We start from the raw sequence: 16,102 nt of genomic DNA on the forward strand, positions 1-16,102 counted from the left end.
ATGTCTTAAAGGCTCCTAAAGCAATCCTGAGAGCATTATGCTGCACCAGATTGAACCAAGCCAATGCTGTCCTCTGTGCAGAATCATAAATTGGGGCTCCATAGTCTAGACAAGATCTTATCAAGGTTCAATAAAGGTGTAAAAGTGTGAAGCGATCAGCTCCCCATGCCATAGAAGAGATAACTTTGAGCATATTCATTTTTTTCATGCATTGAGTTCGTACTTGCATTATATGAGCCTGAAAGTTAAGTTCAGTGTCAAGTACTAGGCCCAAGAACCGGATATTTTTGCTAAGTGTTATTGGTTGAGTTCCTAACCTCAGCTTAGGATCTGGATGGAGCTGATGTTTTTTACAAAAGTGAATAGAAGTTGTTTTTGTTGCAGAGAGGCAATAGCCATTGTGGGATGCCCATGATTCTATTTTATTTATTGAGAGCTGCAATTGACGCTCGATGGAGCGCATATTTTGTGAGTGGCAGGATATTGTAAGGTCGTCTGCATATAGATAGGTGTCGACATTAGCTGGAATATTGTCTGTAGCATTGTTTGGCCTTACTGCAAAGAGTGTTGCACTAAGAACTGATCCTTGTGGGACCCCTTCTTCTTGGATAAATGTTCGAGATAGTGAATTACAGTAACGCACCTGAAAGGTTCTGTTTTGGGGAAAGCTCTGAATGATTAGTGGTAGCTGACCCCGAAATCCTGTGGCATACAGATTTTGAAGTATGCCATAGTGCCAGGTGGTATCAAAGGCTTTTTCGATATCCAGGCAGATCATGACAAGATGTTCTTTATGGATAAAAGCATTCCGTATGTTGGATTCTGCCTTGATCATAAGGTCTCGAGTTGACCGATTTTTCCTAAAGCCGTACTGGTTCTTGTTCATTATCGAATGAGATTCTAGGTACCACACTAATCGAGCGTGAATAATTTTTTCAAATGTCTTACCAAGGCAACTGCTAAGAGATATTGGTCGATAGTTTCGTGGATCTGATTGATCCTTTCCAGGTTTAGGATAGGCGAGGACTATTGAGTGGTGCCAAGAAAGAGGATAGTAGCCTTCTGAGAAAATCCGGTTAAAATAGATCAGTAATAAATTAAGGGTTCTTTTATTTAGATGTTTAAGCATCAAATAGTTTATCCCATCAGGCCCTGGTGCACTATTAGTTGATCTATTTAAAGAGCTCTCTAGTTCAAAAAGAGTAAACGGTTGATTTGAAAGACATGCTCTTGTATTGAAGATCAACTTATATTTTTCTGCATTGGCTTTTATTTGTTTAAAGGCTGGCTCATATGCAGATGTGGCAGAGGTTTCAGAGAAGCATTCTGATAGGGCATTTGCGACTTCCACTGGGGAGGAGAAGTCTTTACCTTTCCAACTTATGATGGGTGTTGATTTCGGGAGGGATTTACCATTCAGTTTTTTGATTTTGTCCAAAATTTTCCTACTGTCTGTATTTTTAGTAATGGTGGAAGCAAACCAGATTCAGGAATCTTTTTTCTGCATGTAACGGGCCTTAGCTTTAAGTTTCTTGAAGTTAATCAGATTGTTAGTTGTTGGGTACTTATGAAACAGATTCCAAGCTTTATTCTGTTCTTTTTTGGCATCACGGCATGAATCATTCTACCAGATATTGACATGTCTGTGAGTACCAACCTCTGGTTTTGGGTATAGCACAGGTTGCAGCTGTTATTATCTGTGTAGTAATGTGGTCAGCAACATAATCTATAGGCTGGCTTTTAATGATTTGGTCATCAAAGGAAGCTGCATTGGTGAACTTGTTCCAATCTGCTTTGTTAAATTTCCATTTTATGTGACTGACTATATATGAGGTTGCGTGTGTTTGCAGTTTGCAAATAATCGGATAATGGTCACTGTTCAGTGGGTTATTTGTAACTAACCACTGAATGACTGGGAACAGTTTTGGGGAGCATATTGATAGATCTATAGCAGTTGATGTTCCGGTGGGAAAGTGGATATGAGTGTCAGCACCAGTGTTTAACAAGGTGAGATTCTGGTAGTCAAGAACTGTTTCAATGATTTTTTGTCATTTATCTGTCTGGGGAGAACCCCACATAGGATGATGCCCATTGAAATCTCCAAGCAGAATGAAAGGAGATGGAAGCTGTTTTATGAGATCCTCCAGTTCTTTTATTGTGAATTCTTTGTTTACAGAAAGGTACACAGAGACTATGGTTAGCATAAAATTCAAAACAATACGTACCGCTACAGCCTCTAATGTGGTCTGCACACGGATCTGTTTTGTAGGAGCTTTGTTGTTGGCAAGTATGGCTACACCTCCTCGTGTTCAGTTGATATTGTTTCTATCTTGCTGATAGACACTATAGTTTTTAATCTTTGGTGTAACCTCTGGGGTTAGATTGGTTTCCTGCAGGCAGAAACTTATTGGACTGTACTGTTTGATTAGATCATAGACATCGAAAATGTTGCTTCATAGACCTCTACAGTTCCATTGCAAAATGTTTTGCATTATTTAGATTTAGCAGTTGGGTATGGTTCTGTCTGTTTTTTGTATCCAGCCTGTTTGGATCGATCTAGTTTCAACCTGTCTTTTTTTGAAAAGGTAGGGCATCCAATGTTCATGTCATCCTCTGCAGGTAAACTGAATATAGGCTCATCCTGTGGGATATCAGCATCGGTATCCATATTTGTTGGGCATGGTTTGTCTTCAATGTTTGGAGCTGATGCTTTTAGTTTTACAGTTTCTCGCTGAGTATCAGAAGCAGTTCGGACTGTTAGAGGAGTATTGCTAGCGCAAGTTACTTTGCGTTGTTCTGTAGGTGATTTCTGTGGGGATGATAACACTGATCGAGCCCAGTTGGCTATTGAAATGGATGGGGGCACTGTGATTGCCATTTGTGTTCCTATTGATTGGTAATTCTGGGTTGCCACTGCATAAGTAACTTTTGGCATAACTTGCTTCCTAGCTTCCTGGTAAGTAACCTTTTGTCCGACTTTGTATTTTTGAATCTTTTTTCCCACCCTCCAGAGTTCGCATGCTTTTGAATATGCTGGATGTTGGCCTTTACAATTTGGGCATTGTGGCGTTTCTGCAGTGCAATCTGTTTGCGTGTGCATTTTTGATCCGCAATTCGAGCAGACAGTGTCTCCTCAACATACCGTTTGCGAGTGTCCAAATTTTTGGCATTTGAAGCATCTGATTGGGTTGGGAATGTAAGGTCACAGGCGGCAATTCAAGTATCTGGCTTTGACACACGACAGTAGGGTTGGTGTGCCAAATGCCAGAATAATGCTTCTAGTGGAAACAAGTTCACAATCTTTTTTAATCATTATTCGTTTTGCCTGGACGACTTTTTGCTCTTTTACTTCTTCAACAAGCTCATCTTCAGTGATATTCGTTAGGTCCCATTTGGAGATTACTCCTTTCGAACTATTAAAATAGCATGAGGAGTGACCTGTATAGGTATTCCACCAAAAGTTGATATTTTCAATAGGGCCTGAGAATGCTGGTACTTAGCTGTTTCAACTAACAGATCTCCAGATCAGAGTCTTTTCACCATTTTCAGTGAACCGGCCACACTTTCTAAACATTTCTGAATTACAAATGGGGAAAATGCACTTATAGGTTTGGTTGTAAGGGAATAAAGTATAAGGAATGTTGGAAGTTCCTCCTGATTCTCATTCTTACGTAGTCTCTTTGATTGGAATACGTCACGATCGGATTCATTCAGGTCATGAGATGAGCATCTAGGCTCAAGAGCTGGGTAATTGTCAGCATCCTTGCTCCTTTTAGCCCCGGAGGATAGCTTTTCCTCCGGGTTACCGGCCCTACCACGTGGAGGCAGGAATGGTGCCACCAGTGACCCAGCGATAAGAAGTTAGTGGTTAGTGTGTTATGTAGATTAGTTCTATATACAAAAAGAAGAAAGGTACCTTTCCTTTCTTTTGGAAAGCTTGCTTCTTTATTTAGAAGAGCATAAAAGAAATAATTTTTGAAAATAAGGACTTGAAGAGTCTCAGTAACCTGCTGATTTTAGAGAAGACGCTTTCTAAATCGCTTTTAAACTCGCTTTGATCACTCACTTGGCACTTGGGGCTGTACTGAAGATGACCCGGAGTATATTCATTTTCTTTGTGCAAGTGGTTCTTAGATATTTTGTGCTCCTGGAAGTTTAATTTTTTATCAAAAATTAGCCCTAGGAGATGAATACTGTTCATGATTGGTAGAGGGTGATTGGCCAAGTGCAACTCAGGTTCAGGATGCATTCTGTGCTTTGTGCAGAAATGTATGGCTGTAGATTTGTGGCTTGACAGTCTGTATCCATTTTGTGCCATCCATAATTCAATGGGTTGTTTATGGATATTTGTAAATGCCTCTCGATATAGTTCATATTCTTGGAATGGCAGGATATGGTAAGGTCATCCACATAGAGATGAGTCAATGGTGTTTGGAATTCGGTTTGTGATATTGTTTATTTGTAGTGAAAACAGAGTGGCACTAAGAACAGAGCCCTGTGGGACTCCTTCTTCCTGTATATATGTTTGAGATAAAACCTGCCGGTACCCAACTTAAAAAGATCGGTCAAAGGAAGCTTTGAATAAAATATGGTAAATGCCCTCTTGTATGAATAGAATGGAGATCTCTTCGGAAGCTGTATCGCCATGTGGTATCAAAAGCCTTCTCTATATCAAGGCATATCATGACGAGATGTTGATTTCTGATGAATGCGTTTCTTATATGATTGATTCAGCTTTTGTCATGAGATCTAGGGAAGATCTATTCTTTCAAAAACCAAACTGATTGTTACTGATTATGCTTTGGGATTCAAGATACCAGGTGAGATGATGGTGAACCATTTTTTCCAAAGTCTTACTCAAGTAGCTGGTTACAGAAATTGGTCTATAATTGTGTGGAATCGAATTATATAAGGATGTTGCCAGGAAGTGGGGAATAATGTTCTGAGAATATTCAAATGTAAAGTTTAAGAGCAATGAAGATAGAGATTTATGATTGAGATGTTGAAGCATTATATAGTAAATTCCATCAGGGCCAGGAGCACTGTTTCTTGAGGTATATATAGATTCTTTCAGTTCAGATATCGTAAATGGTTAATTATAGGGTAAATGGCATATAGCTTTGAAGTTCAGTTTCCTTTTCTCAGTTTCGGCTTTAAACTTTTGGAAAGACGGTTGATATGCGCTTGAGGCGGACAATTCACAGAACACAGTTCCTAAGGCATTGGCAATCTCTCCAGGAGAGGAGATTTCCTTCTCATTTCAGTTAATAATAGAAGGTGGTGATACATGATATTTTTTTGCTTAGCTTCTTTATTTTTTCCCAGATTATTCGGGTATCAGTATCTGTTGACTGAGGAGGCAAATTTTACCCATGAATCTTTTTTGGCCTTTCACTGGATGAAACGAGCTTTGGCTCTCAGTCTCTTGAAGTTAATAAGGTTGGCAGTGGTGGGATATTTGCAGAAGGTATTCCATGCTGCATTTTTTCCCCTTTTCACTTTATTGCAATCACCATTCTACCACTGATTGGTATGCCGCTGGTTTCTTATTTGAGACTGTGCGATGGTGGCTGTTGCAGCTGTTAGTAACATCATATATTTTTTAACACATCTTTAGACCAAATTAGTAAATAACATAACAAAATCGGGACCAACTGATGATGTTACCAACAGCAAATTCTAAATGGAAAGCATTCAAGGAATTAATCTTGGAAACTACTAAGCTTTTCATACCAACTAAGAAATACTGTTCAAGGTTTAGGCCTAAATGGATGTCAGATGAACTAATGAGACTCATGCCAGAAAAGAAAAATGCATGGGATGCATATAAATTATCAGGAGACATTGATGCTTATGGTGAATATAAGATAGATAGTCTGTAATCAAGTGACAAAGGAGGTTAGGCAAGCAAAGGATGCAAAGAAAAACAGTAAAAACGTCTTTACTTATGTAAACTCTAGAAGGAAGGGGATGATCAGATTGGTCTACTTGATATTGATGGTTCGATTGATGATGATTCTGCTCAGGTAGCTGACAAACTGAATGAGTATTCTGCATCTATATTCACACATCAGGAGTAATTCAAGGATGAGAATGGCAGAAGTTTATCAAACTCTGGCAGGGAGCTAAATGATTTTATAATAACTGAGAACGAAATGGAGGAGAAATTGCTGATGTTAAACATAAGGAAGGCACATGGGATTGAGGTCTATCCAGTTATATTAAAGGAGGCGGCAAAGGATGTACGGAGGCCCTTGGCAATGATTATGAGGGTGTCCTTGGACTCAGGGGAGGTCCCCACAGACTGACACTGTAAATGTTTACCCAATTCACAAAGCGGGATCGAAAGGTAACACAAGTAATTACAGACATGTTAGTTTAACTTCTGTTCCAGTGGAAAATAATGGAGTCTCACTGGTTTAGTATCAGTAAGGGTATCAAGTCCACATGTTACAAGTTGCAGCTCTGCTGAATGAGAAGTTTTTTAGCCGTATTTAGCCGCTTTATTGACCAATTGTTATATTAAATTATTTTCTATACGTAGCTTATAGACCTAGTAAGGATCCTTAGTTTATTCTGAATTGACACAGCGTGATTTGGAAGTAAATTAATACTTAAGTGTCCATAGATTTACCGTTCGTAACTTGCTGCCATTATTATAAGTTACAACATTATATCCCGATAAGATAGCGTTAGTATAGTATATAATATAATATAGTCAATTAATCAGTAAAATCTATTAATCTTGTTAAACTTCACTGTCAATTAAATTGTACTTTTTAACTAAATACATATAACGACTTAGATTACAAACGTAACATAATTAATTAATACATAACTTGATACGGAAGTTATATAAATGGAACTCGTAGATAATACTCGATACTGAAAAAAAAATATATATAGCATTATAACTGTGTTGGGATACAAGTTTAGAGTTATAATTTTGTATTGAACTTGAAATTTTATTGAAATTAAATCGAAATCACAACTCAGACCAGAGTAGCAAAGCAAAAGGCTCAAGCAAATGGAAGTGCTGTGGCTCATGGGAGAACTGAGGGAGGCAGTTGCCCTCTGAATCACAGCCTTTTAAAATGCACTGCTTGCTTGATGTTTGTGGAGCAAACGGGTACAGGACATGATACTGCCACAGGGGATGTCTTTGTCAGTGGGATTTATTCAAAGAGGTAACTACTATCAGGGGTAAAGGGAAGGTTTTTGCTTTTGTAAAGGCAACTATGATGGTCTGAGACAGTATTTAAATTCTATACAGTGGGACCAACTGATGATGTTACCAACAGCAAATTCAAAATGGGAAGCATTCAAAGGAGTGTAAGGAAATCAGGCGACACCTCAGCGTTGTTATGGGCCTATATGAGAGCTTGAAGGACAGGGTAGATGCCCTAGAAGGATCTAAATTGAGGGCCCATCAAGCTCTCAGCTGCCCACATCTATGCCAGAGCTTGCACTTGGTCATCACGCAACACAGCAAGAACCCACAAGGCAGAATGCGCTGGTCCCACAGGAACTAGTAGCTGTTAGTAACTCTATTGTCAGGGAAACATGCTTTGTAAAAAGGATAGGTGGAACAGGACCAGGGTATGTCTGCCAGGGGCAAAGGTTGATGACATTGTAGAGCGGATATCATATTTTAAGGGCACAAAAGGTGATATAGTTGTACACGTTGGCACTAATGATATTAAGAGTAGGAAACCGGCGGAATTACTTAATAAGTACTGCTCAGTGTTGAAAAAAAAAGCCGTGAATTAGGGTTGAATTTGAGAGTGTCTGCAATTCTGCCCAGACACGATAGGAGGGAGTATATGATTAGAGCCCTGTCGATCAATTCGGCCCTGGAAAGATTGTGCAAGGCTCAAGGGGTAGAATTTTTTTCAGCCTGGTCTGTACTTGTTAACAGGAGAGACTGCTTCTACAGGGATGGGATACACTTAAATAGAAAGGGTGCAAGAATGTTTGCTGATGCTATCGAGGCAGTGTTAGGTGGGTCAGAAAACTGCTAGCTTAGAGAGATACAAGGACTAATAGATTAACAGGAGCCACTGGCAGAGGTGAAAGTGATTCTTGCACTGCTTCTATTGGAATGAGCAGCAGCCTGGAATACAAGATGCAGGATATTTCAGAGACTGCTGGGAGTCATTGCAGTACAAGTAAACACATGGGTTGTGTTAGGGTAGCTAAAAATAGGAACAGGTGCATGTATACTTGCGTGTACACCAATGCTAGGAGTTTGTTAAATAAATTTGATGAATTTGAGGTACTGCTCAAAACATCAAAGGCAGATATTGTTGGGATATCAGAGATGTGGTGTCGCACAGATATAAGGAATGCAGAACTGGAATTTGGGGAGTACAAAGTACAATGTGTACAGAAAGGATAGACATGATAGGAAGGGAGGAGAGGTTATGCTATTAGTTAAATAACACAAAATCCAAGGAAGTGAGGCCAGTCAACATCGCTGGACAGTGCAGTGTCGAGTCAGTTTGGTGTGACATAAGCATTGGGAGATCAAAATTGAGAGTAGGAGTGTGCTATAGGCCTAATGACTCTGATGAGTCATAATAAGAAACTGCACAGTATTTAAATTCTATATAGTAGGACCAACTGATGATGTTACCAACAGCAAATCCAAAATGGGAAGCATTCAAAGAACTTATATTGGAAGCTACTAGGCTTTACATACCAACTAAGAAATATTGTTCAAAGTTTAGGCCTGAATGGATATCAGATGAACTAATGAGACATGGCAGAGAAGAAAAATGCATGGGATACATATAAATTAATGAGAGACATGGAAGCCTATGATAGATATAAGCTGGTCTGTAACCAAGTCACAAAGGAGATTAAGCAGGCAAAGGCAGATTATGAGAAATCCTTGGCAAAGGATGCAAATAAAAACAGAAAAGAGTTCTTTACCAATGTAAACTCTAGTAGGAAAGGGATGAATCAGATTGGTCCCATGGATATTGATGGTTCAACAGTTGAGGATCCTGCTCAGGTGGCTAACAAACTAAACAAGTATTTTGCATCTACATTCACACATGAGGAGTTATTCAGGAAGGGGAATGCCAGAGGTGAAGTAAACTCTGGCAGTGAGCTAGATGATTTTGTAATAACTGAGAGAAAAGTGTAGGAGAAATTGTTGAGGATAAACATAAAAAAGGCACCCAGGGTGGATGGGATCTATCCAGTTATATTAAAGGAGGCAGCAAAGGAAGTAAGCGAACCCTTAGCCATAATTATGAGAGCTTCTCTGGACTCAAGGGAGGTACCCATAGACTGGAGAAGTGCAAATGTGACCGCAATTCACAAAAGAGGATCAAAGGCTGACACAAGTGATTATAGACCTGTGAGTTTAACTTCTGTTCCAGGAAAATTATTGAGGCACTGGTTAAAGAAGCACTGCAGGATCATCTAGACAAGACTTCAATTATAGTTCAGACACAGCATGGGTTTGTTAAGGGGATGTCTTGTCTGAAGAAATGATTGGATACTATGATGTGGTCACAAAGGAACTGGATTAAAAAAATAATTTTGATATCATATACTTGGATTTTAGGAAAGCTTTTGATATTGTTGCACATGGAAGACTACTGTACAAGTTGGAGCAGTATGGCATTAAGGACAAGTTGCTACAATGGATAAAAGGTTGGTAGAGTGGGAGAAGACAGAGTAATAAATGGACACTGCTCTTCATGGACTAATGTTATTAGTGGAGTTCCCCAGGGATCCATGAAGGCATATCAGATTTAATGACCAAGTTTGCAGACAAAAGTAGGTTTGCAGGGTAGTTAATGACAGTAATGATAGAACAGTACTGTAACAGGATTTGGAAAAGTTGAGCAGATAGGCTGAGAGGTGGCAACTGAAGTAAAATATTGACAAATGCAAAGTACTGAATATGGGTAGCAGTAACACCAGAGTAACATACCAACTGTGTTACTCTGGTGTTACTGCTACAATTTTTTCATTCTCCACTACACTGAGTGTAGTGGAGAATGAAAAAGGAATGAGGGTAACTGTGCAGTGAGATATGAAGTTTTCTGAACAGTGTAGACAGGATGCAAGCATAGCTCATGGGGTCTTGTCAATGAATTTTTGCTAGCAGGGATAAGGAGGTGATTATCCCCTTGTATAAGGCAATGGTCAGGCCACACCTTGAGTACTGCATAAAGGTCTGTAGATCTCATTTTAGGAAACCTGTTGTGCTACTAGAACGAGTACAGGGAAGGGCAACGAAATGAGTGAGTGAAACAAAGGTTTGCTGTTACGAAGATAGGCTTAACTTCTGCAAATTGCAGCATCTAGAGACTAGGCACCTGCAAGGTGATATGATTGATGTGTATAAGGCATTTGAGCGAGCTCAAGGCTGATGAGATTCTTCCTCTCGCTCAGATTCTGCACCTGGGGGGGGGGCATTATTCAAATTGAGGAAAGACTATTGTAAAACAGATGCGCAGACATTTGCCTTTAGCCAGCGGGTTGTCGATTTCTGGACCAAACTTCCATCATTTGTTGTTGTGGAAGTTGACAGCTTAAACTTAAACAAATGGATGAGTGAAACGGGAAGGATTTTTTTTTTGGTTGATGCTTAATAAGCATTCTTTCTTGCATTGTATGCTTCTACTAATGCTAATGCTAAAATATAGTCCTGCTGAGGCTATTGACTAGATGTTTTTTCAGGAGCTGTTGTTGTTATTTGGTTTTTAGGAGCATTAGCAACTAAGGCCATATTGCTCCGGGGAGCTGTTCTTGTTATTTGGTTTTTAGGAGCATTAGCAACTAAGGCCATATTGCTCCGGGGATATGCGGTGGTGGTAATTCCCTGACCTTTCCGCATCCTCCGTATTTGGTGGTCATGGGCTCGAACCCAGGTCTAATCAAGAAGCGTGTGCTACGCACTGCTGCTCCTGCCCACCTGGCTAGGGAGGCGCCGAAATCTAGATGCTGCAGAAGAGATTGTGCTTAGCAGCAATGAAGAGGGAAAAAAATGGTGTATTTTTGTTAGCTTCTGGAATGTAATCCCCTTTTTTGTACTGGTTCTTAGTCCTGTATAACACTGTTTCGGATTACAAGAGATTTTGTAGCAATCAAACTACTGTGTTATATGAGATTTACCTTATTTTATTTATAATTATTATCATTATATTTTGGCTGATGCAGAAAAAGTTTGCTTCCTTGCATCATTTTACCTTTAAAATTTTTACAACTTTAAATTTTGTAAATTTAACTTTTTTGTCAATGAGAAAATTGTTTCTCATCATTGGCGTTGTCTAAAAACATTATTGCTGTACTTATAAAATAAAAAAAATAAAAAAGCCGATTTTATTTTTAAAAAAATTAAACAAATAAATAAATAACTGTCATGGCACATGGTGTTGTAACAGCAAGTCACAACACCATGGCACATAGTGTTGTGACTTGCTGTTACTTGCATAGTAAATTAAAATAAACATTCTGCAATATGAAGGTGACAATTTCAGCACACTCATTGTATTGCACATGAATTTTTTCTATATAAAATTAATGTTAGCTTCATAAGTGGCCTAATGTTTAAAGACTAAATTTATGATAGTGGAAAGCTGGCCAATTAATTGATAAGGCAAAATATGATAAGAAAAATCTAAATCAGTGGTTATAATTTTGGTTACCTGAGAACCTCACCGCCACTTTAGCCAATAAATTTTTTTTTTGCAGCTAGCTTAACAAAATTGTTTATATGCTATAAATTCCTTCAGTTTTTAAATATTTATGAGAAATTTCAGCCATTATTCGCAGATCACTGGAATATCTTTATGGACTCCTGGAAATTCACAGACCACAGTTTGAGAAAAACAAGTCTAAATGGCAAATCTGCTTGTTTGTTTGTTTGTTACTTGGTTTTTAGGAGCATTAGCAACTAAGGCCATATTGCTCCGGGATATGCGGTAGTCATTCCCTGACCTTTCCGCATCCTCCGTATTTGGTGGTGACGGGCTCGAACCCCGGTCTAATCAAGAAGTGTGTGCTACGCACTGCTGCTCCTTCCCACCTGGCTACGGAGGCGCGCATGGCAAATCTCTTTAAAATGAAATGAACCACGATAGACAAGGGTATCCTTAAATTGCAATGTCCTGTATATGCAGCAACATGGCATTCCACTTTAGTAAAAATGACAACAAAGTCATTTTATGAAAATTAATATTTATGACAGAAATTGTCCCAACTGTCCTCCATCATGCCCAACACAGGGAAGTTTAAGCTTTAAGTTTCCTCCTTGACCCACTGAATAATATATAACAGCATAGTTCCTTGTTATTCAGTTTCAAACCACAGATTTAGCTGGCATACAAGTTAGAAACATTTTTGGATGCAGCTTATTACAAACTGAAGTCTGCTTAAGTGCATCATTATACATCTCATATTGTGAAATCCTTCACAAGTTGCCTGTCTCATATTTTGAATAAGTAACACTTTCCCAATGGAGAAGTCTTATTGTTACTTACTCTTGGTGGATACCACCACCCAGAGAGCTGTTTCCAGACTAGTTGATCCCTCATCATTGGGCAGGCAGGTACCCAAAGAATAAGAAGTGACAACCCCTGGTTGTGACTTATTTACATAATGAGAGATGCCAAGTGGTGTGGTTTCAGACTAATAAATTTTCTATGGTTTGGGGCTTATCACCCTAATAAATTAATAAAATTTTTTATTAATCTGAATTTATACCACTTGGCATCTTTCATACTGCATAACTAAGTCAGAACTAATCTGCCACCTCTTATGCCTTGGGAACCTACCTGCCCAACAATGAGAGATGAACTAGCCCGAAACTGTCATCTGGGTGGTAGCCAGGGCCGGCCTGAGGTACATGCAAGTCAGGTGACCACCTAGGGCAATATTATAAGGATAATTATCTAAATAATACTCAAACATGAATACTCAGAATATGCATTTTCTTTTTCTTGTATATCTTAACAGTTACAAAGCTTTGATTACAGTAAACACAAATATGACTTTTCTCTTGTGAATGAAGTTATTAAGCACTATCATTGTTTAATGAAGGCCATGCTATTAATCTGATGATTAAGATGGAAATAAAGGTAAAAAGGTAAAGTGCAGCCATTATCAACCCACTGCAGGATAAGCCTCCTCAACAATTCATACTGAGGGAAATGGACCATAATCTGCCACGCTGGTCCAGTGCGGGTTGGCAGATCGACCGTATTCAGCAGTCAGGGGCTTGAACCCCGGTCTACTCAAAGAGCGTGTGTTACTGCACTCCCGACCACTCGGCTACGGAGATGGAAATAGTCATCTCTAAATATAATACTTTTCAAGCGATCATTTAAACAAGTTTCTCAGTTAAGCTGGTGTGATAGGCAGTGAATTTTAGTTCTGTCAAATCACATATGCATTTTCTCTTTAGCTACAGAAGTAGTAGTAATACTTATTTCATTATCTAGAAAACAAAACATTATATAAATACATATAACATATAAATGAAGTGAATTATCTATAAATAATTCAATTAAATTTTAAGTCATTTTATAGAAAAGTGTTTAATATAATATAAACATGGGAGTATAAAGAGAGGATGCAGATATCAGAATATGCATACCCAATTTAATTTAAATTCAACATCACAATTATATGATCTTCACATCACTTTTCACCTATATCTGAAGAGACAACCTTCCAAAATTAGTTTGCTCAACAGCCATATATAAAAGAATAAAAGAAATTTTAGAAATAATTATAATTACCTCCATTTTTCTTCTTCAGACATTTTTGAGAGATCAACACTCTTAAAGAAATCAAAAAAGATCAAATTATATTCTAGAACTAGTCAAATTATTAAATAAAGAAATGTAAAAAATAAAATAAAAAACTACCATTTTATATCAAAGTATAAATATTTTACCCATATGAAACAAAGCCACCATTTCTTGAGAATACAAATGAAACATAAAAAACACTAACCAACAAAAAAAAAAAAAAAAAGTTAATGTATACAGAGCATTACGTTTCAGGCACATTAAGCAAATAGTAATAATTCATGATTTATAATTTAAAAAAAAAAAAAAAAAAAAACTTTTACGTGTGAACTGATAAAATTTAATTTCTGCACTCCACACCACAATTGCCCATCCATTCCTCCAACCACCACATAACCACAAACATAATATCCATTGCTTTAGCTATAATATATGGCATATCAATAGCTTATGTGATATGTACAAAAAATAATAATAATAATTACCAGATTTCTCTAATTTTAATGAAATTTTGGGAATGGCTGACAAATTGTTCTAAAGAGAAAAACAAAATTTTGTGGAAATCCATTCACTGGGAGTCAAGTAATTACATGTGGGTGGATGGACAAAGAAATAATAATTGCTAGATTTATACTGGTCTGATTTTAATGAAATTTTTTATTATTATTATTATTAGCCATATGGTGCAAGGAAGCCTAAGGCTTATGCTGCACCAGCAAAAAAAAAAAAAAAAAAATATATATCCCACATTACTGAGAGAGAGAGAGAGAGAGAGAGAGAGAGAGAGAGAGAGAGAGAGTGTGTGTCAGAAATGGAAGAGAATCACCAAGAAAGAAAGAGAAGAATGATGATATCCAGCTCAGGACCCTGGGTTTGCCAAACCCATACTCACCAAATGTGTATGGGCTTGACAAATCTTTGTTAAAGGCCCAAAAATAAAATTTCATAAAATCTGTCACATATGGGTAAGTGAATAGACAAGGTGAAGCCAACAGGAAATCTGTATTTTCTAGCAAAATATTTCAAAACTTCTTAATCTCAGGTTCTTCCTGAAGCAGAGCAATAGTTCATTCACAGTTTCCAAGGATTTGTCAGAGCAAAGTTTATTACAATGTCAATTCATAATATGAAGTTATACAGCCAATATGATCAATAAAAAATATTATAAATTTTCTAGACCAATGGCATAAAACTAGGCACTTGCCTAGTTTTACAGTGCTTAAATGTCAAATGAATGTTGCATTTAAGTAGCCATTTTGTTGTTTTCCAGAACCTAAACCAAATACAATGACAGTTATATTTATGAGAGATGAAACTTGATTTATATATTTTCACTTGAAAAGTATATTACATTATTAGTAATACAACATAAAACCATTTAATAAAATTATTACAGAAATATAAAAAGTTAGTGCAAATGAATCATGTCTATAGGTAGTAAGTTAACCAAAGTTAATTATAATGGCATCTCATTATATCTCACATTGTAAATGCCTTCATAGAGAGTTGCCTCTGTTTATACTTCAAATAAGTAACACTTTCCCAACAGAGAAGACTACTGCTACTTATTCTCTGTGGATACCATCACCCAGGGTTGGTGGGCAAATACCCAGTGGTATAATGGCTGACAACCCAGTTGTGAAAATAACTCTACAATATGAGAGACACCAAAAGGTGTTTAGTAGTTTAAGACAATAAAAATTCAGGGCTAAAAGCCTTAGACTAGGGAAAAACTTAAACATATAGGTTAGTACAAATGCACCATGTCTATACATGTTAAGTTAATTAAAATGACATCATTTCATTACACTACATTTCATATTGTGAATGCCTTCACGAGTTGCCTCTCCAGTTATACTTCAAATAAGTAATGCTTCTCCAAAAGAGAAGACTATTGTTACTTATTCTCAGCAGATACCACCACCACCCACTTTGAACTTTTTACGTAGTTTGAGGCTTTTGGCCCTGAATGTTTATCAAGAAATATAATAATTATTTAAATTTTGATATTTTTTGTTTAGATTACAGGGGACACATTATAAAGCTGGCATTATCTGTGATCACAATAAGCAGCATGCACTGTACTCAGATTTCTGAAAAGCTTTTAGTGGTAATGAAGCATTTCTGCTACATGTGGTCCACATTTTGCTCATCACTGATTTAGATGAATATCCAGCAAGAAAATTTCGTCATATTGTTCAGGTTTATTAAATGTTTGTATCACTTTTTTGTCACTTTAAATTTTTGTGATTTTTTTTATGCTTAATGAATTACTTTAGTGACAAAAATTTCATTACAGCGTAGTTCATAATCAGAATACTTCAAAA

The 16,102-nt window shown here is 37.5% G+C and overlaps 1 protein-coding gene across 1 annotated transcript in view; it reads right to left on the reverse strand.

Moving 5' to 3' along the window:
* The window catches only part of LOC150082101 (E3 ubiquitin ligase Rnf121), a 100,056-nt gene that overhangs the window by 50,322 nt on the left and 33,632 nt on the right, over positions 1-16,102 (reverse strand). The window contains exon 2 of the mRNA XM_090379972.1: positions 13,764-13,804. Coding sequence (XP_090236098.1) covers positions 13,764-13,804 — 41 coding nt within the window. The remainder of the gene's footprint in view (positions 1-13,763; positions 13,805-16,102) is intronic.

This window comes from Mastigoproctus giganteus, chromosome 8 (genome assembly GCF_048544385.1).
Source record: "Mastigoproctus giganteus isolate SK-2022 chromosome 8, ASM4854438v1, whole genome shotgun sequence".
In the NCBI taxonomy this organism is placed as follows: domain Eukaryota; kingdom Metazoa; phylum Arthropoda; class Arachnida; order Uropygi; family Thelyphonidae; genus Mastigoproctus; species Mastigoproctus giganteus.